This window comes from Euphorbia lathyris, chromosome 5 (genome assembly GCF_963576675.1).
Source record: "Euphorbia lathyris chromosome 5, ddEupLath1.1, whole genome shotgun sequence".
Lineage (NCBI taxonomy): Eukaryota > Viridiplantae > Streptophyta > Magnoliopsida > Malpighiales > Euphorbiaceae > Euphorbia > Euphorbia lathyris.
In genome coordinates this window covers 96013267-96037420 of record NC_088914.1, presented here as the reverse complement: position 1 = coordinate 96037420, position 24154 = coordinate 96013267, and the positions used below count along the sequence as shown (strand labels likewise).

Genomic DNA, 24154 nt, shown 5'->3' with positions numbered 1-24154 from the left:
TAAGCAAAAGTCTTTCCTACTACTCTTCTTTCTGAGAAAATGTTCAACGGAATACATTTATGGTCCAGTAAGGAAAAAATCACAGAGACGGAAGATCCGATATGCAGCAATCAGTTTTAATTTATCAGCATCTCTGCTGAAATTCTCTTCAAAAGTTCAGATGCCTTGAGCATATCAGATTCAGAATGGGCAGCTGATACGAACTATTTGATTCCTAGAGGCAAACGACATTTATCGAGTTTCAGCTGAACCATGCTAATATATAATTCACATTTGTACCAAAAATCAGAAAAACCATCAACATATCCATAAGCAAATGTCTTTCCTACTCGTTCTTTCTGACGAAATGTTCAATGGAATATCATTTACGGTCCGGTAAGGAAGAACTCACACAGAGACGGAAGATCCGATGAGCGGTAAATAAGTTTTAATTTGTCAGCATCTCTGCTGAAATTCTCATCAAAGATTCAGATGCCTTGAGCATATCAGATTCAGAATGAGCAGCTGAGACAAACAATCTGATTCCTACAGGTAAACGACATTTATCGAGTGGTGATCTTTTAGAAACTACGAAAAATACCGAGTCTTCCTTCAATGCCTGCAAAATCATAACCGTTAAGAAGGAATGAGGCACAGGATTAAGCATCCGCTATAGTGCCACAGTGAGGAAAAAGAATTAAGGGTCAAAACGGCCCTTGAAGGGTGCAGACATGGTCAGTTTAACCCAAAACGGCCCTTGAAGGGTGCAGACATGGTCAGTTTAACCCAAATAGAAGTTTAGGTATCAACTCAGTGCTGAAGATGGCAAAACATGACAAATTAGTCCAAATTTGACAAACTTTTAGGTATTAAAACTGATTGCTTTTGGGCTAATTTGTCAATTTTTTGCCAACTTCAAGGGTAAATTGATACCTAAACTTCAATTTGGGCTAAACTGACCTGTCTACCAACTTCAGAGATCATTTTGACCCTTAATTCGACGAAAATCACTAGTTACTTACACGATCAGCCATATCTTCAAGTAGTTTTAGGTCACCTTTTACAGAACCTGTGGAATTCTGAAGTCTCAGGAAAACAATAGGTGATTCTGGATTGCTTGCTATGGAGAGGCCTTTTATGCTGTGTAGCCCTGCAGTTGCCAAGTAAATTAAGAAGCCAAGGTTATGTTCAAATGGGAATGTCAAGGCTCTGAAATTTTGGGGTAAATTACACCCATGTGGTGGGACCCCTCCCCGGACCCTCGCTCAGCGGGGACACGTAGTGCGACCGGGCCGCCTTTTTTTTTTTTTTTTACTGTATGGTCACTAAACTTCAAAACGAAATATAAAAGTCACTTAATTTCACACTTTCTAACATTATGGTCACAGAACTTCAATTAACGCCTCAAAATCACCGTTGACGACCTCAAAATAAAAAATCCCAAGAATTGATGATATTCTAAGAAACTTTAATTCTTCGTTTTGGATTTTTTATTTTGAGGTTATTATCGGTCATTTTGAGGCATTAATTGAAGTTTAGTGGCCATAATGTTGGAAAGTGTAAAGTTGAGTGACTTTTATGTTATGTTTTGAAGTTTAGTGACCATACTGTAAAAACGAGTAAAGGCCATGGGTGTAATTTACCCGGTTTTTTGCTATTATAAGATATTTATGGTGTATGCACAGTCAATAAACTGATAGGAGTAAGCCAAAATAATATACATAATGAGAAAGACAATAAAAATAAATAACAATAACAGTTTAAGATAATTATTGAATGACAACTATGTAAATCTAGTAGAACTGCATTTTATAACAATAGTAACCTACATTGCGCGGATATGGAAACGGACACGGACATGGACATGGAAACGGACATGGGAAACGTTATTTTTAAAACATAGCCTTCACAAATTAGCCTTGAAACAACAATGGAAACGAAACGGACACAACACAGACACGAAACACTACTAAAGAGGAGTGTCTGTGCAACATAGATAATAACTCATGGAGCCAAAAGCACATGGAGGCAACATAAAACACTTCACATAACAATGCAAGTGGGAACAGTGAGGCTCTGAAATAATTTAACAAGGGAAGGAATATAGAAGCAAAATATATGGTACTAAAAGAAGAACAAACCTTTCCACAATACAGCAATGTTTTCTTTCAGTTTGGTTATTAAGGCAGGATTATCCTCCAAGACGTCGATAGCAGTAATCGCAGCACTTGCAAGATATGGAGGCAAAGAAGCAGAAAATACATATCCAGAACTACTCAACCGCTGCATCAAGTTAGTAAAGAATAGCATTAAACACCAGAAAAATTATAATTGGTGAATGCATATAGCTAATCAAATTATCCAACTTCAGAAAAATCGGTTTAACTTTTTAATATGTGTAAATCCTTACTTGGTGATCAATGACTCTAGCACTTCCAGTACAAAATCCCCCTTCAGTAGCTAGTGCATGTCCCATAGCTGCAGTTATAATATCTATCTTCTCAACCTGCATGCCTCATTCTCATAAATTACACAGTTCATCACAATAATTAAGAGTTTAGCTTTTCTAAACTTACCGGAACACCGCAATATTCAGTAAGACCTTTTCCAGACTTGCCAAGCACCCCAAAAGAGTTGCTCTCGTCCAACAAAACACGAAATCGGTATTTCTCCTTCAATCTGATTATCTCATCTAATGGAGCTATTTGGCCAGAATTCTGAAATTATAAAAAAAGAAATAAACCTCCAGTCAAGCAAGATTTTCATTCAAAAGTTTTCTTTTTATTTGAAAGAAATGTTGTACAGTGACATGATAAAATGGTATTGCAGGGCATAACTAGCACAACTCCCAAATTCACAGCAAAATGTATCTATTTAAGCTTCATGATCAAACATTACCAAAGAATAGATTGCTAGAATCTAGGTAGTAAATAAAATAACTATCCCTATCCCCCTTCTGTAAAAGATTAAACATCTGAAGGAAACCCATCAAAAGGATGATATCATCTGCATCTAAAAGAAAATAAAAAAGCAACATCATTGAAATTGCAGTAGCGCTCATTTTCTTCATTGACATCGCTCATTTAACACTAAATGCATAAACTTTCCGGGAAAACACTGCACCTATTTCATCCCTGAATTAAATATCTTCATCTATCTCCCAAAAGCACGCCTCCCCCTCTCTTTTTTTAATGAATGACTTTTTTATGCTTGCACCCTCTTTTTGTAAAAGAAAAACATAGGCATTTGAGGATTCAAAGGAGAATTTCGAATCTTGTCTGCAATGAACTTTATTAAATTTACCTTCATATTGTTAATTTGCAACGCAGTAGGCACTTATCCAACAAAAAGGAAACATTTATCAAACTTTCAAACATTAGTTAACAACTCTGTAAGCAATTTACATCTATGAAATTTCCTTAAATTTAAGGAAACAAGATATTCTTTTTTCCATTGGAACTTTTTTTTACTTCTAATACAAACCTGGAAAGTTTTAAGTGATGTCTCACATTTTTTCTCAATTCAAAAATATCTTTGGCTTAGAACTCTTGATTAAACGTCAATTTCTTTCAAAATCACTTTATGATCTATCCACCTACTAGCCAAAGTCATTGTCTTCGTCTTGCTAACTTGGAGTTTTTGCTAGTTTATTATTTGTTGGAGTTCATTCATCAAATGAGTTTTCTCTAAAGTTCTTGTTTTCTATATAACTTTGCATCCAATTATGTGGTTGCTGAGACTTGAGAGAAAACCATCAAATCTATGACCACTTATTAAAATCTTAGGTTGATAGAGATGTCTCCATCACACGCAAATGAGAAGGTGTCTTCATCACACACAAAAAAGAAGAAACCAGTTCAGATTATCCCCATGTTACTGCATTATTGGTTTCAGTTTTTATGAAAAGTATAATGCAAGAGAAGAGAAAGAGCATATAATGCACATCTTTTCTAATTTCAGAAGTTAATTTAATTTAATATTTCAGCGTTTCATCATACTTATTCCAAGTGTGAGCTTCAATTGCTTCTGATAGCATGCACATTTTGCATGCGATCTACAAAAATAAGTGCTTAATTATTAGAGAAATAATGGTTTCAGGGTGTAATGCTCGTAAATAGAACTTTAGGAATAAACTAAACTCAAAAAGGATAAAGAAAAAGTTCTGCTGCACAACTGACAAAAGATTACCTGATATAATGCTTCAACTACAATGTAGCGACGTAGTTTCTTAGCACGCTTATTATCTGCAGTTACTTTCTCCAGTGTATTCTGTAGAGATTCCATGTCATTATGCTTAAAATACACAATGGTGCTTCTAGAAAGATAAAGCCCATTTTGTATCCCCCAGTGGACTCCCTCATCCCTGGAAAAAGAAAATAATTTTCAAGTGACACAAATTTGTATGCTATTTGATCAACATTAGAAACTACATATAAGGATCCATCACTCTCATAAGTATACATATAAAACATATAATAGGGACATCAACGACTGAACAAAAACATCTGAAAAAACAAAAATTCGAACCACCAAAGGTGAGAAAGCCAGAAAAATCTGTAATGCTGATAAACATAACTAAACATGATAACACATAAACATGAGCAGAAAACATGAAATATTTGCCTTAAATCCAAATTCGATCAAACTATATGGAACTTTTTTTTATATATGTTAATAATGAAAAAGTGAAAATTGGATATACTCACACAACTATAATGTCGCCCTTTTTGCAGAAACAGGGGATTGCACTGAACATGGTGGAAAGTCCGTATGAATAGAGAATTGAATCATGAGTTCCCAAAAATTTTGCTATTCTAGCCTCACAGTCAAGGTGGACATCTAGTGAAAAAGAAACTTGTTAAAAGGTTCACTATTTTACATGCAAAACACCATATATATTTAATGTAGTTCAAGCAAGCACCACTTTCAAATTTTGCCTTACCAATTGTTCCATAGAATCCACGAGGACCACATGAACCGACACCATATTTTTCCAATGCGGAGGTGCATGATTCCTGAGATAAAACTTTTTTTAGAAATCAGCCATTTAGGCAAACCACCAACCCTAAGGGAAAGAATTATGAGGAATGGATTTCTCACGAGTAATTTCTCATGCCCTATTAGTCCAAGATAATTGGCGGAAGCAAAGTTCAGAACTTCTTTGCCATTGATTATTGTATGTGGCCCTGCAGCACTACATAGAAAAGGTGAAAGAAATTGATTAACACACTCGTTGGAATTCTTCAATAAAAAATCTGTCAACAACAAAGCCATCTTATAATAGGTAAGAGGAAGGGCACAACTGAAAATCGAAAGGGGCTTAAATTTTCTTTTGCCAAAAAATATATGTGAATGGTCTAGATGTTGAACCCATGACCTCCAATTGCAATTATCACAAGGTGTCACTCAAGTAAAAGTCAGTTGGTTCCGCAAACTTACCAGCTAACAATATGTTTCTACTGATAAAAAGAAAAAGGTAGATGAAAAATGTGAACTATTATGAGAAGAAATCAGTCAAAGAATCACTAAATCAAGAGAAAGAGTATGTTTACCTTTCTAATACTGGTGGCTCATATTGCATGTCTTCAGTAATAGGAGGAATAAGGGGTTCTGGGACCCATTCTTCGCATAAGTCATCTATTTCCTAAACATACAAAACACATTTAAAACAAAAATTACAATGGAGGAGACCCAATAACATGATGAATCAAATCACATATTAAGAATATCACCATAGAACTCCCTCCAAAGAAATGAATGAAAATTATTGAAACTTGTAATGAAGACTTTGTGTTGCCTTTATTTTGATGACTTCACAAGGAATATCATATCTTTTCAAGATCTTTCTTGCTACTCAGTAAAGTACTAGAATGATAGAAGGTATTTGATAAATGCAGTTCTATTCAATTCAAACTTTTAAACTAGACTGTATGCGAACCTTTTTCGTTAATGGTCGTTTGGGGGGCTTGTAACTTTTCTGGGAAAGTAGGAAAAGAATGACCACGAAAAGAAGACCCTCAACGAAAAGATGTCCTTTTAACAAAATCACCACGGAAAAATATTAGTTAGATTCAAATATCAATAAACAGGCTCAAGGAAGCACAACTTAGATTATGATAAGTTGCAAATGACTAGAAGAGGTAGTTACCTCCAATAGGAACTCCAAAAACAACAGCACGAGTAGATGGGGCATCCAAAGCCACTCTCACCCACTGTAAAGTGCTATTTACAATGTGTGAAAAAACAGCTGACTCCATCGTGAGTGAATCAGTCAAAATCCAGAGAAAAATTCAAGCATCAATCATGCAAGTAGATACAGATACTAATTCCAATGTGATTACCCTGTTGAACAGAACAAAGCAGAATCAAAACATATTCACTAGGGTTGCATCAACAAGAAAATGTAGCAATGACCAACACTCTACCACACATCAACATTCATCTATTACACATTTCCATTTCTCCCCACAGTCAATTAGGCAACAAAACAAAAGGATGCATAAAATTGTCCACAAGTTTAAAACAAAATAATTAAAAATCTTAAACAGTGCACAAACCAAACCAACCAATTTTCATAATTGTATATTCTGAGAATTAACAACCCACCCTACAAACCAACAATAACATCTCTATGACTATAAGATGGAAACATAAACCTAATTATCATCTCTGTTTAACAAATAAATATAAAGCAGAACCAAACCTAGTTTAACAGGGTCTACTGGCTTCTGAGGCTCCAGCAGCCCAATGGAGCCACAGAGAGCAGTGCGTCGAGTAGATAGCCTAGGGTAATCAGACCGAGCAGCAGTTGAGATTATAGATTTGATTGACAGATCCAAGCAGCAATCGAGATTAGATGGCGATGATCGAGGATGGATTTGGCAATTTGGGAAAAATTCACAGTCTGTCGATGGCGAGCAGATGAGAAGAGAGAAATGAATGGAAATTGCCTGACACCAGATGGAGATTCACACGCAGGGAAATGAACGGCGGAGAGAAACAATTTGATTTTGATTCCAACAGGCAGACGATATTTATCGAGAGTGTTGATCAACTCTGGTTCAACTGTATGATTCACAATCACTCCTGTGATTTATCTACTCTCTCCTCCTCTGTATTACTTTTCGCATCAGCCCGCCTCTTTGTGGTCAACTTTGGGTGTAAATTACACCCATGGCCACTGAACTTTGACCATTTTAACATTTTTTAACTTCATTTATTAACGGTATGGTCACTGAATTTTGCATTTTTTAACATTGATGGTTACTTAACGCCTCAAACCGACCGTTGATGGTCTCAAAATAAAAAAATTTGAAGATTTAATAATATTCTAAGGAACTTTAATTCTTGAAATTTTGTATTTTAAAGTCATTTAGGTGTTGTTTGGTTATGAGAAAGTGTGAATTTTTAGAGAGAGAAAGCTCCAAAAAATGTGATTTTGGAAAATAAAAATTTTGTTTCATAAATATCGTTCATTCTTAACAACTTTAATTCTTGAATATTTATTTTGAGATTGTTAACGGTCATTTTAAGAAAATAGTTAAAATTAAGTGGTCACCGGTATTAAAAGTGTAAAATTTAATGACTATATGTCAAAAATTGAAATTCAGTTGTCATAATATTAAAATTGATAAATTTCAATTACTATGATGTAATTTACCCATTGTAACATTCCACGTAAGTTTTGAAAAAGCGAAAATAAGAAAAAATACTTCAAAATTCTCACTAAATCATTGAATAATATAAATTTTTTTTTTTTGAGAAAATCTATATCTATATATCTATATATCTATTAAAAGCTAGATAGGCTGCTGATTTGGTTGAATTTTAAAGGTTTTGCTGACATGTCATTTTTATAGAATATTTCTCTATTTTAATAGATATTAATAGATTAAGAAATTAAAATTGATATATTATACTTTTACTTTCATAATAAATGCTCCTTTACACGTTTTGTTTTATTCTTGCACCCTATAACTTCTCAACTGCTCATCCTCCACTTCTTTAATCTCCGCCCTCTATCAATTATACAATCTTCTTGGTTAACTGTTTCAGTCATTGTCTCTGAAAATTGGAATCTTGCTTCACTCCCTTAATCCTGCACCTCAACGTTTTTTTTTTTAAGATTTCTGTCCGGTTTTCGCAAGTATGTTGACTGCTGTAGTAACAGACGATTGCAGAGTCAGTTGGTGACTAGTACTTTAACAGTGGAGTAGTAAAGAAAATTGAGGGCAAATTTCATTCATGGTATACAAACTTTACCTTAATTCACACTTTGGTGTACAGACTTCAATTTGTCACACTAATATATACGTACTTAGGGGTGACCTCCCACTATGGTATATGGCCGGTTAAAATGACCGGTCAACGCCCAGTCAACGTGCCATCTCAGCTTTGACCGGTCAAAAAGTAAAAAAAATTCAATCACTAACATAAAATTACTATTATACCCTCTTATCCTTTCTTCCTCCTTTCCCTTCCCCTTCTTCTCTCCCTTTCTCTCACTAACTCTCTCCATCTTATTTCTTTTCTTAAGAAATCTATAAAAAAGCATATTCAACTCACAACATATTTGTCACAATTCAAGAACTGGACCGAAGAATTGGGTAAAAATGCGGGTGAAAAAGAATCGGGTAACACTCCAAAACTTTTATCACCTTCTTCCTTTTCATAGATCCTCCCAAAAGTTGCTCTTCAAAATTTGTCATTCATTGATCATCTTCATGGCTGCTCGAAGACACAGAACATGATATATCATCTCTATCTTGAGCCAACCGTCTGAATTTGGCAGATGCAGAGCCGAAATTGAAAAACTTACGCCTATTGGGAAGAGTAGATAAGGTGTCCTGCAATTTCTTCTGGGGATTTTCATTGCTCAAAAACGTCCTTCTCATGCAGTAGTGTTGGAAGATACCGATGGTTTAGCACCATTCGATTCCACAATTTCCAAATTTTTCCCGTTCTCGTCATTTCTCGAATCATTTCTCGAATCCATTCTCTAACTCGAGCTTGAGTTTTTTTGTCAATCAATATTGATGAATGAACATCAAAATTGAAAAATCCACAACAGAGATGGGCTTACCCATATATGCAATATCTCTTAAGCTTAATCTAACACTGAAACCTAAACAAACACAAATCACCATAATTAATTAACCAAAAAGCTTAATCCCAAATTAAAATAACCATTCACCAACAAGTAGGAGTGTTAAAATAACCATTCACCAATCTTAAGAAAAGAAATAAGATGGAGAGAGTTAGTGAGAGAAATGGAGAGGAGATGGGGAAGGGAAAGGAAGAAGAAAGAAGAAGAGGGTACAATAGTAATTTTATATTAGTGGTTGAATTTTTTATTATTTTTTGACCGGTCAAAGCTGAGGTGGCGCGTTGACTAAGCGTTGACCGGTCATTTTAACCGGCCATATACCATAGTGGGAGGTCACCCCTAAGCACGTATATATTAGTGTGACAAATTGAAGTCTGTACACCAAAGTGTGAATTAGGGTAAAGTTTGTACACCATGAGTGAAATTTACCCAGAAAATTGACTGCCCATATCCGTGCAATCCTACTTGCTATAACATGGATTTTTTGTGACTCCGCACTCCTCCGACCTCCGGGGAAATTTCAGCTTTTTATCTTAAGGTGCTAGATACCGAGGCTGCTGATTTGGCTGAATTTTAAAGGTTTTGCTGACATGTCATTTTTATAGAATATTCCCCTATTTTAATAGATATTAATAGATTAATAAATTAAAATTGATATATTATACTTTTACTTTCACAATAAATGCTCCTTTACACGTTTTGTTTTATTCTTGCACCCTATAACTTCTCAACTGCTCATCCTCCACTTCCTTAATCTCCGCCATCTATCAATTATACAATCTTCTTGGTTAACTGCTTCAGTCATTGTCTCTGAAAATTGGAATCTTGCTTCACTCCCTTAATCCTGCACCCCAACGTTTTTTTTTTAAGATTTCTGTCCGGTTTTCGCAAGTATGCTGACTGTTGTAGTAACAGACGATTGCAGAGTCAGTTGGTGATTGGTACTTTAACAGTGGAGTAGTAAAGAAAATTGACTGCCCATATCCGTGCAATCCTACTTGCTATAACATGGATTTTTTGTGACTCCGCACTCCTCCGACCTCCGGGGAAATTTCAGCTTTTTATCTTAAGGTGCTAGATACCGAGACTGCTTATTTGGCTGAATTTTAAAGGTTTTGCTGACATGTCATTTTTATAGAATATTCCCCTATTTTAATAGATATTAATAGATTAATAAATTAAAATTGATATATTATACTTTTACTTTCACAATAAATGCTCCTTTACACGTTTTGTTTTATTCTTGCACCCTATAACTTCTCAACTGCTCATCCTCCACTTCCTTAATCTCCGCCATCTATCAATTATACAATCTTCTTGGTTAACTGCTTCAGTCATTGTCTCTGAAAATTGGAATCTTGCTTCACTCCCTTAATCCTGCACCCCAACGTTTTTTTTTTAAGATTTCTGTCCGGTTTTCGCAAGTATGCTGACTGCTGTAGTAACAGACGATTGCAGAGTCAATTGGTGACTGGTACTTTAACAGTGGAGTAGTAAAGAAAATTGACTGCCCATATCCGTGCAATCCTACTTGCTATAACATGGATTTTTTGTGACTCCGCACTCCTCCGACCTCCGGGGAAATTTCAGCTTTTTATCTTAAGGTGTGATACGGAGAAGAAACTAATGGTGCGCAAAAGGTACTGTTTCATTGCATTGGGGTATATTTATTACATTTCCATTTTTTTCATTTTTGTATAATATTCTTTTGTTTTAGGACAATTCTAATAGCTATTTCACTTTCCATATGTTGCAAGAGTTATGCTATTTTATATGTGGGGATATATGTGAAGGAATTCTCTCATATCTTAGTCATTCAAAATATTACTTGGATTTTTTTTTTTTGAATTCTCCCCTAAAAACTAGAGAGAGAAGCTCTCACCTCTCTCTAGCTTCTCATTTATTTTTCTTCCAAATCTTGGTGTCTTTAACTCTTCATCACCGTTGTTGCCGCTTTACGTTTCCGATCTTGGTTTCTACTCAGGTTTTGTTAGAGGAGGAAGAAGGAAGCTTGTCTTCCTTCTTCCTCCTCTCATTTATGTTTAGATTTAGCTTTTAGTTTCAGATCTACTTTTTCTTGTTCGTTTGAAGTCTATATTCCTTATTGAACGTCTTTTTCCATCAGATCTACAACTGTTAGCTATATTTCTTTCATTTATTCTTTTTTTCAGTCTTAGCAAGAACAGAAAAGGTTTATCTTGTCCGTAGATCTATAGATCTGCGTGGTTGCAAAAACAGAAAGGACTTAGATCCGAATGTCCGGAAGAGTCTAAATGATGAAGCATGGATTGCAGAGGTTTTTCAACGGGATTCAACGTACGAGAAGGATATGATTTCTTTTTTTTGTTTTATTTGTACCTTTTATGGGTTTTATTGCTCTTTGTGGCCTTATTATTGCTCTTTGTAGTCTTATTACTGCTCGTTGTAGTCTGTTTTCTTCCCTTTGTGGATGTAGCCTATATGGGTGGGAGGTTTTATTCATCTTCATTCTTGTGATGTATTTGTATTGTTAAATTAATGAAATGATATGACTTTTATCAAAAAAAAATATATATATATATATTACTTGGAACAAATTTGGGCTTCTGTTAAATTGAAAAATGGGTTTAGAATGGATAAGTGAATTACTATGCTTGAAATAGAATAAATTAAAATATGGATTTGAATTTGAATTCTTTATATTTATATTTATATTTGGAATAAATGAATAATAAAAATTTATTTGTTCATATTTTTTTAAATCATCCTCATTCAAAAATGAAATATTAAGTAAGATCGAATTTTTAGAAGTAAATTAGCCAATGATATAGCAAAGATAAGGGTATCCAAGAGCGCTGGAATGATGGACCATAAAAGTTTGGTTTCTTACTAAGAGATTGTAGGAATTTCATTGATAATAGTAGGAGGCAAAGGCTCGGTGTGGGCAAATCTGATGCAATAAACAAACTATTCTATGATTTGCAAAAGAAAGGCCGAGTTTTTTCTATTTGATCAATATAGATGATAAAGGAAGACAGAAGGATGTTTTGTGGATTCATCCATGCTCAAAGTCATCGTTTGAAGAATTATTTGTTCATTTACCTCTCATCTTGCTGTTGTTTGCAATTCCTTTCTCTTTTTCCTTTCTTCCTCGCAAAATGAACAAATAATTCAATTGATTGGTTTCCTAATTGAGGAGTCATTCATCTCTAGATAGAAACAACCACCATCTCTCTTTGTTTTCTCCATGAACACGTTCAGTCGTGGTAAGAATGCAGAAGATAACATTGTTTCTCCTTTTTTAACAGTTTAAGTACTCTAGCAGTTTACTAGCCCAAAATCAAAGTTTCTTTTTAATTGCTTCCCTACTATGCATGTTTTCATTGTTGTTGGCATTTTTGGTTTTAATCTGCAGGTTTGGAGGTGCAAATTGTCCAGCTTTCAACATTAACAGAGGTAATTCATGAACTTATTTCTATTTTTAATCTTTTTCTTTCCTCTTCCTCTACTACATTTTTTAAGGAAGCTTGCAATTAGATGGAATGCTTTTGGGGCTTGCGTGAATCTTGGAATAAGAGCTATTCTTCAACCTATAGCTATCAATAACATGGCTTCTCCTTCTCAATTTGTTTTGAATGATTTTGTTAGGATAATGGTCATTTTATTTTGTGTCAATAATGGTTAATATAGTTCATTTCAGTGGCTTTACCGTTATTTAATATATGAAACAGATCAACAAATTTTTGGTCAAACATTGTCGGTACAGGAAACTACTTTGATCTCCAGATGATCTACACATACCTGACTCACTTTTACAAATTTTTCTCTTCTTATTGAAGAATGAATGATTCACTTACATTTTAAGTTTTTTTTTCCTCTTTAATGTAAGAGACCCTGTTGATAATCTTGAGAGCAACTAAAGTATAAGACATAATTTTTAACTAGCTTTGATCAGTGCTAAAATAGAACTGAATAACTAGAAATATTTCACTATCATTTTTAATAGAATTAAGTTTAAATAAATTTTAATATTTTAAAATCAAACATCTACATTTGTTTCTCTTATGGCTAGATTTATGTTAACTTGATTACATCCTAAACAGTTTTGAATAGTTTTTCATTAATTATACAAATGAAACCTACAACAACATTTGGATATAGTATGAGGTTGGCTACTTTGTAAATATGTACATGAAAAGGGGAATTGATCGGAGCTACATAGAATTTATTGATAGTCAAGATGTTTGAGATCTTATTGAGAAAGTTAATAACGGTATTATTTTTTAATAGTTTTTATTTTTGTATTCCTTATATAATAGCTCTTATTTGAATTATATGTTTTTAAGTTGTTATTATATTTATTATTGCTATTATACTATATTAAGTGGACAAATTAGAAACCAGTTTCTGGATGTTAAAGCTACATATAAATTTGTTGATAATTGGGGGCCTTTGGGTGATGTAATGTATTCCGGATAATAATAGCTATTTTTGAAATGTTGCCTATTAACTTATGCTTTTGGTGTTGCAGCTTGTGGATGACAATTCAATTTCGCTCGGAATTATCTATGAATTTGATTTATATTCACATCATAACTCTAATTCATTGTGAGGCGTGATATGCTGAATGTTATGTACTGAGACTCTAAGGATGTAGAATACTAGGCGAACATACTTATAAAATCAATAAAAATAATATAAAAGGAAAGGATTTTATTCATTTCATTAGAATGCATTCGATGTAAAATTCTATTAATTAGAATGTTTACGAGGTTATCTGTAAGTGCTTTCTGTTTGAGTTTATTTACATAATCACTTTCCGCTCAGGCTATAGAATTAAAAGCAATTTCTCATTCCTCAACTGCTTTTTTATACTAATTGCTTTGACCATTAAGATGTTTCAAGCAATTTAGCAAAAAAAAAAAAAAACAATTCGAATGATATTTGTTTTCACTTTTTAGGTAATATTAAGCCAAAAATAATTATCACAACAGTGAAAATGAAAACCATATTTGTTTTCACTTTTTTTTAACCAAAATATTATAAGGCATCCCGTGCATTGCACGGGGTTCATGCTAGTTGAATAATATAATTTTAATATTTAATTGTATATCTTTTACTACTCACACAAAATAAAAAAATATAATTAATATAGAGTGAAATTAATGAATTTTGTTAAACTAAAAAAAGTCTAATACATGACGAGCTCCTTAAACTTGTCCATAAAAATAGATTGATTCCGTACACTTTATTAGTGTCTCACCAGCTCCCTAAACTTCCTTTTTCGTATTATCAACTCCATAAACTTGTCCATAAAAACAGATTAGATATCTGCAATTTGCAAATGTCTCACCAGCTTCTTGAACTTATTCCGTAATAACTAAATACAAAAATCATAATACTAACTTCCGATCCTCATTCGATCTCTCAAACCTGCAACACTAACTCTTATAATAAGTTGAAAGGTATGAGAAGAGAAAAAATTACCACTCGAATAGATGAAAATGTATTTTTAGAATTTAGGTTTAATAAATTTTTGTATTTAGTTGTTATGAAATAAGCAAGTTTAGGAAGCTCGTGATATACTTGCAAAGTTCAAGGAGTTAATCTACTTTTATGGACAAGTTTAAGAAGCTCGTGATACGAAATAAGCAAGTTTAGAGAGTTAGTGAGACACTAATAAAGTTCAGGGAGCCTATCTATTTTTATGGACAAATTCAGGGAGCTGGTGATATATTAAGCCTAAAAAAATCTCTCTCGTGTAATGATTGGTGAATAAGTTTTGAAATATTAAAAAACGCATGGATAATTAAAAACCAAGATAAAAAAAATCAATGTTTGGATCGAAAAACCAAATTAGAAACTCTTGAAAAACTAAAACAATTTATATTTAAAAAAATCACTTTCTAAAATAACTTATATAATGAGACGAAGAGTGTATTAAAAAGTAAGATAATAAGATTGTAAAAAAAAATGGTAATATTACCATAAAAGAATCAATTTTTGTCTCTCCAATATAAGTTACTCTTGTAAGCATCATCCATCTCATCGAGCACTCTTCCAAGTATTCTCCTAAGTCCAGTTCGCTTGTTTAGTCTCTTATTATTTATTTTTTATTGCATTAAGCTCTTGCTATCGAAATTAGTTAATTGTGACCATTTAATTCAGTTAGTAATACCATATCCATTTCATATGTATTTAAAATTGTATTTTTCAGTTTGAAATAAAATTTTACAGTACAGTTACATTATAACATATCAAAAAATTGTTTTCAACTGCTTTGAAATTCTGAAATGAAAAACACTTTATTAATATAATTTTATGTTCAAAACTATTTTTCTTGTCATTAAGGGTTTAATGTGCCAAAAAAATAGTACCTTAATATATCTGATATTAGGCAAATATAACTTTGACACGTGTCACTGCAGATGTCCGGACCTTCTCTCAAACTATAGAATATTTAGCGTCTTCTCAGCTGCGTTCTAGAAACTTGACTCGGGAAGCTTCAATAGACCAATCAAGGATCCAACTGTTGCCACAATCATACTTGGGCTCGGGAATCATGGGCTAAATAGTCTTGAGGGATATCAGCCCCGATATCTGGATGCACTTGCTCATATCAACAGGAGACATGTGGCCCATCCCACTCCACTATATGTGGTCGTCTTCTGCAGCTCAATATAAGTATAAATAGAGTAAGCTCAGCTCGAAGTAAACAGTTTCGTTCATTTTTACATTTAAGCTCACATTACAGCTTTATTTATTGATTGTGATCATCCTACAATTCTTTTCATGAACTGATTTAGCACCGGAGCAGGTTCATTGTACAAATGATCTCCTTTTGATCTTACTTCTATACTATTGAAGGTTGAAACATGAACTCCTAGAATTCAACTACACCAACATCTAAATAAAAGATAAAAGTAGTTGAAATGAAAGGTATAAATTTTAAAGGTAATTGGAATGAAAAACACTCTGTTAATATAATTTTATATTCAAATTTTTATTTTTTCCATTAAGAGTTTAATGTGACAAAAAAATCAGTAGTTTAATACATCTGATATCATACAAATACAATTTTGACACGTAATGCTGCAAATGCATGAACCTTTCTCTCAAACGATAGATGAAAATGTATTTTTAGAATTTAGGTTTAATAAGTTTTTGTATTTAGTTGTTATGAAATAAGCAAGTTTAGGAAGCTGGTGAGATACTTGGAAAGTTCAAGGAGTTAATCTATTTTTATGGACAAGTTTAAGGAGCTGGTGATACGAAATAAGCAAGTTTAGAGAGCTGGTGATACGAAATAAGCAAGTTTAGAGAGCTTGTGAGACACTAACAAAGTTCAGGGAGCCTATCTATTTTTATGGACAAATTCAAGGAGCTTGTGATATATTAAGCCTAAAAAAATCTCTCTCATGTAATGATTGATGAATAAGGTTAAAACATGAACTCTGAGAATTCAACTACATCAACATCTGTGAATATAATTTTATATTTAAATTTTTATTTTTTTTAAGAGTTTAATGTGACAAAAAAATCAGTAGTTTAATACATCTGATATCATACCAATACAATTTTGACACGTAGCGCTGCAAATGCATGAACCTTTCTCTCAAACGATAGAACATATAACGTCTTTTAAGCTGAAAACAATAAAATGGTTGCGTTTTAGAAGCTTGACCCGGGAAGTCTCACCAGATCTAGTCAATGTTCCAATTGTTGCCACAATCACATCTGGTTTCGAGAATCACAGGCCAAGTAGCCTTGAGGATATCAGTCCCGGTATTTGGGTACATTTACTCATATCAACAAGAGATATGTGGTCTATTATGTCTTCTATAGGTCAACATCAATATAATATAAGCTCAACTCAAAGTAAACATATTCATTCATTTTTATATTTAAGCTCACATTATAGCTTTATTTGCTATTTGTGATCATCCTACAAATTTTCCGAGACTTAAGTACCTCTTTTGACTTTGCTTCTATACAAGTTGACAATGGAATCTCAGGATTGAACCACATCAAGGCATAAAGCATCATTAGGCTTCTGATCTTTTAGTTTTTGGTTCATTAAGCCCTTGATCTTTTATTTGGATACATTAAGCTCATGATCATTTATTTTTAGTCTCATTAAGTGCTTCATGACCAAATTAGTAAGTTGTGAACATAAAATCCGGTTAACAGACTATTATTGATTGTATCTGCATTCAGAATTTGTATTTTTTAACTGTACAAATCTTAATTCAAACTATAAAAAATATATTTTTAATAATTTTAAATACAGATAAAGTTAATAACGCACTTTGAACAAAATTAAATGTTCATGGCTTACTAATTTGGTCATGAAGAGCTTAATGTGACCAAAAATAAATGATCAATGACTTAATGTATCCAAATAAAATATCAAAGGCTTAATGAATCAAAAAATAAAAGATCAGAGACCTAATAATATTTTTTGCCCCACATCAATATCTAAAGGGTAATTAATTTATTAGTCCCTATATTTTGATAAAACACACTGTTTAATCCCTGTATTTTCAAAAACATACGGTAAAGTCCCTAACGTTTTTCTCGGTGAACTGTTTAGTCCCTGCCGTTAGACTCTCATGAAGATTTTGCTAGTCGATTTGGATTTGCGTTCTTCTTTTCCTTTATTTTCTTTTCCTTTAAGTGTTCTTCTTTTTTATTTTTTTCTTAATCATTCAAATTCGTAAGCATTTGTCTATTCGTTTTCTTGTTCTCCATACAAATAGCTTCTTCTTCTAAATTGGATTTCCTCTTCTGAAATTTTAAGGTAAACAATAAAGGGTAATTTAGTTATTTCCGAAGTCATAAACGGTAAAAAAATCTAACAAACAGACGGAAGGACTAAACAGTTCAATGTGAAAAAGGTTAGGGACCTTACCATGTGTTTTTGAAAATATAGGGACTAAACAGTATGTTTTGTCAAAATATAGAGACTAATAAATTAATTATCCATATCTAAATAAACGATTAAGGACTTAACGAACCAACAAATAAAAGATAAGGGCTGATAATACATTTTGCCTTTGTTTTTTTCTCTTTCCGATTTAGGGGTTTTTATTTATCTATTTATTTATTTATTTCCCTCTTCTGTCTTTGTCTTCGTTCTCAACCAGGTCTTCTTCTTCAATTTCTCTTCTCCTGTCTCTACTGCTGGTCTCTCCAACAATAGAGGGAAAAGAAAAAGTGATCAGAAAGGATTTATGGATATGCTATGCACCGTCGTCTTATCGCCATCATCATCCAACAATCCTTCGTTTCAATCGAATATTGATTTTGATTCTGAATTCCGATTACCGTTTTCATCTCAGCCTTCCGATCGATTGACTCCTTGGTTGCGCCTTCATCTTCCAGAATAGAACCTGCTTTGTTTTCATCTATCTATCTCAAGTTTTCTGCTCAGAATTGAGGTATTTATTCGTCTCTATTTTGCTCAAGCGCAACAATTTTTTGTTATCATTATGAACTGCTGTTAAAGCTTCTAATAGCATCTTTAGCACCAGAGGAAACGAACTAGATTTTTATTTTATTTTTTGAATTATTTATGGGGATTTGCGCCGACACAACATGAACACTTTTGCGAGCGCTTCTTTTGGTAAAAATTCCCAATCGAGAGGTAAGTCCCAAGGTTGGGCTGCCGTAGACCTAAAAAACCGTCAGAAAAAACCTCAATTTGTTGACAATGATGCTTTTCCTCCCTTGCAAACCAATAGCACCACCTCTCTCCTTCCCTTACCCGGCCGGTCTTTCTCATCTGTAGTTCAGTCATCTGCTGAGTTTGCCGATTGCAATAAAAGGACACCTCTTAGTAATTCCAGTCTAATTGATGTTACTGAGAGGGATATTAGGGATTTTGCCTTGGCAAAACTCCAACAACTTCATAGTTGGGCTGACCAGGGTTTGATTGAGGATGTTATGGCCACGGTGAACAATGATACTGATAAGGCCACAGCTTTGTTAACAGAGATGGTTTCCTCTGATGACTCCGAAGTTAAATTGGAAACAAAGGAGATGAACATCTCCGATTGCTATGATTTTCAATGCAGGAAAGGGGAAAAGGCCTCTGACTTTGCTGCAGATATAGCTGATCTGAGCTCTACACTTGAGGATGCTCTCGAATTTGCTCACAAGGAGTTGATGGATATACATACTGCTCATGAGCAGATGCTCCCTGACTCTGAATCTGCTACTGCAAACATGAAACTAATTCTGGGACACTTGAAGTCCTTGCCTGTGGAGCCTGAATGGGAAGAAAATGATGTTTACTTGAGCCATCGAAGAAATGCGCTAAAGATGATGAGGTCGGTACATATGTTTATTTATGTCTTTGATGATCTAGGTGATAAACATATTTTGAAAAAACTGCGTCACGTTCTGTATGCATTACAAATCAGTTTAATGTGTTATTGACTAACCTGATGACACTTTTAAATGTTCAGAGTTTCTTAATTCAATCATTCCCAACTGCTTTTAGAGCTCCATCCTTATGAACACATGTTTTAAATTGCTTCTAATCATAGTTGTCAAATAATCGAAATTCTCATTTTGTTGAACTCAAACTGTTATCAAATATTAGTCTAAAAATGCAATTTTAAGTCAAAAAAGAAATCATATCAACCAAGTACTTACAATTCACATGCAATGCAAATGCAATTCTAATAAAATTAATTCTCAAATTGGACTCTGTTTAATAACTTAGTGGAGATGGAGAATTTGAGTTTCTAACTGATGTTTTTGCCTTGTTCTTAACTTGATAATGATGGAATGGATCTAGTTTGAATTGATAACTTGATAAATAACAACCGGACTGGAGGGTAGTGCGTTTAGTAGTTAGTGTTGTTGAAGTTTTTGAAGAACGGTGATGAAGATAATTTGCTTCCAGACCATGACAAAGCAAAGTGCCAAAGACGTTTTCTGAATGGGATGGGACTTATAAATTGATTTTAAATTTCTGATTGGTTTTTTTTACTAATTTATTTCCTTCTTTCATTAGAGACTTCTAGTTTTCCTAAACTACAATTTGGAATCTGCTGCAGTAGTTATTATCACGAATTTTTTTTAGCATATTTCCTGAATTGGTGGAATTGGCTGACTTGACCGATTAGGCAGATTCACATCCGATTCTGTTATAACTTAGGTTTGCCCTATAGATCCGGCTCGAAATAGAGCTGAATCGAATTGAAAATAGTAAGCTTCTGTTATAATTTAGATTCGGCTCGAAATAGAGTTGTATTGAATCGAATCCCGTGAAATTCTGATTACAGTGTTCCCAACTGCTTTTAAAGCACCATCCCTATGGACCAATGGTTTAAATTGCTTCTAATGTCAATTTCACAATTTGGTTGTGTATCCTACAGGTTAGCATCTCGGCATTCCAGGGCAGCTACTAATGCTTTTATCAGAGGAGACCATTTTAATGCCCAGCAACAGTCACTGAAGGCTCGTAAAGAATGGTTGGATGCTGAAATACTCAATTCCGAGGCTGCCAAAGAAATTTTAAGTTTGCGAAATAGTGAAGATAATCCATGGAAATTGGACCTACATGGTCTTCATGCAGCAGAAGCTGTTCAAGCCTTGCAAGAACATCTGCAAAAAATTGAGACCCGGCTTCCAACGAATAAGCAATTAGCTTCAAGTGCTGTCAAGACGAAGGATGGGATTGTTTTCCCATTTGGTAGCATCAATATGGAGAACACAGATATAAACTCTACAAGATTCAGACGGAGACCAGCATCCTTACAAGTCATAACTGGTAAGTCAATCTATACAAAAATAAAATCCATATACATAATGTGTTAACTACCTAGCTGCTGACACCAAGCAGTTATGCAACTTTAAGTGCAGGCACAAGGACTTAAAGTTAGTGGCTCAGTGGCTCTTACGTAGGGATGTAAACAGGGAGGGTGGGGCGGGAATTGTATTTCCCATCTCCGGTCTAACAGGGATTCCCCATCCCCATAGCTGAAACGGGAATCCTCAGTTCCTGATTCATTCCTCCATTTTTTGTTCTTTTAGTTTTACCTCAAAGTGGTTCTTTAAATTAAGAAAAAAAAAGCCCAACTATCAATTACATGAATTTGGTTATACATCGTTAGATCTAGATTTATTAAGCCACCCTAGGATTCTAGTAAGTCTAGTCTCTAGATCTAACGGTGAATGATCAAATACTACATGGTTATTAAGGTCCAAGTAATCAAAATCGTAAAAATATTAATAAAAAAATGGTAAACGAGGATTTTTAACCCGTGGGGGTAATATCGGTGACGGGAATCCCTGTGGGGCAGGGTACCTATCTCCGTCCCTGCCCCATCCCCAATTTGGGCGACAAAAAAAAATCTTCATCCCTGCTCAGCGGGATTCTTATCAGGGATTTCCATCCCTGATGAGGACGGGGAATCCCCACGCTGTTTGCAACCCTTCTCTTATGCCTAGACTAGATGATTCATTTTGGGATAGAGCACTTATTTCCTGCAACACTCATTTGCTTCTTTTTCCATGTAGGTGTTGGCAATCACAGCCGTGGTGAAGCTTCCCTGCCAGCAGCTGTGAGAAATTTTCTCATCGAATACAGGTATTTCTTCCTTTTTCTAGTGCATACATAATGACGGATCCAGAATTTACTGACAGCGGTGCTTGTGATGATCTCTGTTCGATTTATGAATGCTAAATTGTTATTTTTTTGTATTCTTTTTACATAAAAAAAATTAAAGCCCGTACACATTTTTAATAGGATTTTTCGGTATTTTCCCGATGACCAGTGGATGCTCAAGCCCTCTAGCTCACCCGGATCCGTCCCTGTATACATTAGTTCCTTTGTAAATGAATGACATTTTCACAATATTTGACAGGTATAAATTTGATGAGACAAGGCCAGGCCTAATTACTGTCTATCCCAAATTCCATCACAGGTAAAGTAATGCTTGTACGGATAGAATCACCTCCTTGCATCGTCAAATATACTTGACTATTATTATTATTATTATTAGGATAAGTAATTTATTGATCCTTGTATTTTTACCTAACATATTATTTAGTCATCGTATTTTAATAATACACTATTTAGTACTTAATTTTTTTTTTCGTTTAATAATTCAAATATTTCAGAGGGTGAGCCTTGGCGCAACGGTAAATGTTGTTGCCGTTTGACTGAGTGTCACGGGTTCGAGTCTTAGGAGTGGTCTCTTGCCAAAAAAATCGAGGATTGATATTTACCCTTATTATTATTTGGTTTTCTCCCAAATAGGCTAAACCTTTGTTAGTCAGGTGGAGGATCTTGTTGTATACTATGTATTCCTTGTATACTTTTATTTATTTATAATACCTCAATTGGCTAGTGCAAATGTAATGGATGTTTTAATTATATTATCATTTTTTTTTTTGGAATTGTAATCATTCTTAGTCCATAATACAATGAAAAAGCATTTTGTTATAAATTATAGTGTGATGGGTACTAAAACTAGGTTGAGCGGTTCCACGTTTGGCTCGATAAAAGCTCGATCGTATTTATAAACAAACTGAGCTTCAGCATAGCAAAACTTACCCGAAAGCAGGCTTGATGATAGATTCGCAAACAAACTTGATTATAATGTTCATGAAATGCACATGAGCAAGTTTGGTTTAGTTTTTTTTTTTAATAATAATTATTTTAAGTTTTTTTTTTTAATAATAATTATTTTATAAATGAGGAAAGGTAAAACTACATAGTTTTGTATGACACTTTGGTGTTGTATTAAAGAAATATCAAATGAACATGATTAACAAATTATTTGTGAACAGAGTTGACGAGTTTCTCTCGAGCAACGCCCGTGAACAAATAAATAAGTAGCTCACGAATAAAATATTGAGCTTAAGTTCGTCAATTTTCTGATGAGCTGAATATAACCAGACTAAAGCTTGGCTTGGGTCGGTTCAAGCCCTACTAAACACAGCCTTTATTCTGACAACTAATGTGATAGAGTTTTCCTAGTTCAAGGTCATCTCTACATTTGTCTAAATTTTCTTGTTATGCTTCTAAATTACTTGTATTTCACCATGTATGTTTTGAATGGTTAATGTAAAAAGAATATTAAGAAATATAATTAATTTTGCGCTTTGTTATTTTTGTATTAATAAATTTTTTTGTCTATTTTGATAATAGAAGGGTATTACTATTCACCGCACTCAAATTCTGGTCCACCGTCCATTTTTGACATATTTGCCCTTCTCATTTTATTTCATCCAAAATCTTAAAAGCTCTCTCTCCCTTTCTCTCCCGAGCACAAATCCCGGATTTTACAAAAATGGACCCAAGCATTCCCGAAGATAATGATTTCGAACACGAGAGAATATTACGATTCTTAAATACATGTCTGATTAATTTTTAAAATTTTTTTTTTCGGTTTTTGCCTGAACGGGTAGAGCGTACTCTCGCTACAGATGAACTACCCGTTCGGCCTAGGGAACGGGCAGTATTCGCTACCCGTTCCACCTACGGGACGGGTGGTACGCGCCATCCGTTCCACCAACGGAACGGCAGTACGCGCTGCCCGTTTCCACCCATGGTGAAACGGGTAGGCTGCCCGTTCAAGCAAAAAATGTGGAGAAATTTGAGAAACCTAAGAAGGTAGAGAAGATTTGAGAGAATTTTAATTTTTTGTTAGAAAAAGTGAGGAGGGCAAATATGTCAAAAATGGGTGGTGGACCGGAATTTGGGTGCGGTATATAGCAACCCACTAATAGAAAGGTAACTTAGATAAGGGTGTATTTAGTAAAAAAAAAAATAATGTGCATGGATTGAAGTACAGTTTAGGCATAATGCTCCATCAGTCCTCTTAAATTGTCCAAATTGGTCATTTTATCTTCCAACTCATCAAATGTCCTATTTACCCCCTTAAATCTATAAAAGTGGTATTTCTCACCCCCTCAACTTGTCTAAATTGGTCATTTTACCCCTCCAAACTCATCGAATGTCTTATTTACCCCCTTAACTCTATAACAGTGTTATTTCTCACCCTTTGTGATAGTAACTTTTTGTGTGTGTGTGTGTGCAACAAAAGGCATGAAGCGTGTGGATGTGGAAAA

At 34.1% G+C, this 24154-nt stretch overlaps 2 protein-coding genes across 3 annotated transcripts; one reads left to right on the top strand and one right to left on the bottom strand.

Annotated features, from left to right (window-relative positions):
* LOC136229421 (long chain base biosynthesis protein 1-like) lies at positions 1-7093 on the bottom strand. The gene is made up of 13 exons (XM_066018188.1): positions 6683-7093; positions 6128-6321; positions 5918-6012; positions 5532-5623; positions 5080-5173; positions 4922-4994; positions 4686-4818; positions 4168-4342; positions 2556-2696; positions 2390-2485; positions 2121-2262; positions 1002-1129; positions 1-598 (listed from the first exon to the last, which is right to left on the bottom strand). Exons 2-13 carry the CDS (start codon positions 6234-6236, stop codon positions 428-430), a joined length of 1449 nt encoding a protein of 482 aa, XP_065874260.1. The 5' UTR covers positions 6237-6321; positions 6683-7093; the 3' UTR covers positions 1-427.
* Positions 7094-18187: 11094 nt separating this feature from the next.
* Positions 18188-22462, top strand: LOC136229515 (uncharacterized). Of its 2 annotated transcripts, XM_066018366.1 has the most exons (5): positions 18188-19395; positions 20452-20846; positions 21596-21665; positions 21943-22002; positions 22199-22462. In XM_066018366.1, the coding sequence occupies exons 1-5, from the start codon at positions 18662-18664 to the stop codon at positions 22203-22205; spliced, it is 1266 nt and encodes a 421-aa protein (XP_065874438.1). In that variant the 5' UTR covers positions 18188-18661; the 3' UTR covers positions 22206-22462. The 2 variants fall into 2 exon arrangements, with proteins under 2 accessions (XP_065874438.1, XP_065874437.1); XM_066018365.1 differs by lacking the exon at positions 22199-22462 and having other exon boundaries at positions 21825-21963.
* The last annotated feature ends 1692 nt before the right edge of the window (positions 22463-24154 follow it).

Excerpts from the sequence above, each read along its gene's own strand:
- LOC136229421 (XM_066018188.1), bottom strand. The coding sequence starts at position 6,236 with ATGGAGTCAGCTGTTTTTTCACACATTGTAAATAGCACTTTACAGTGG. Across the intron at positions 4,995-5,079 it reads TAGGGCATGAGAAATTACTC|GAATCATGCACCTCCGCATT; the intron begins GTGAGAAATCCA and ends GTTTTATCTCAG. Across the intron at positions 4,819-4,921 it reads TGGATTCTATGGAACAATTG|ATGTCCACCTTGACTGTGAG; the intron begins GTAAGGCAAAAT and ends CTTTTTCACTAG.
- LOC136229515 (XM_066018365.1), top strand. The coding sequence starts at position 18,662 with ATGAACACTTTTGCGAGCGCTTCTTTTGGTAAAAATTCCCAATCGAGA. Across the intron at positions 19,396-20,451 it reads AATGCGCTAAAGATGATGAG|GTTAGCATCTCGGCATTCCA; the intron begins GTCGGTACATAT and ends TGTATCCTACAG. Across the intron at positions 21,666-21,824 it reads AATTTTCTCATCGAATACAG|GATTTTTCGGTATTTTCCCG; the intron begins GTATTTCTTCCT and ends CATTTTTAATAG.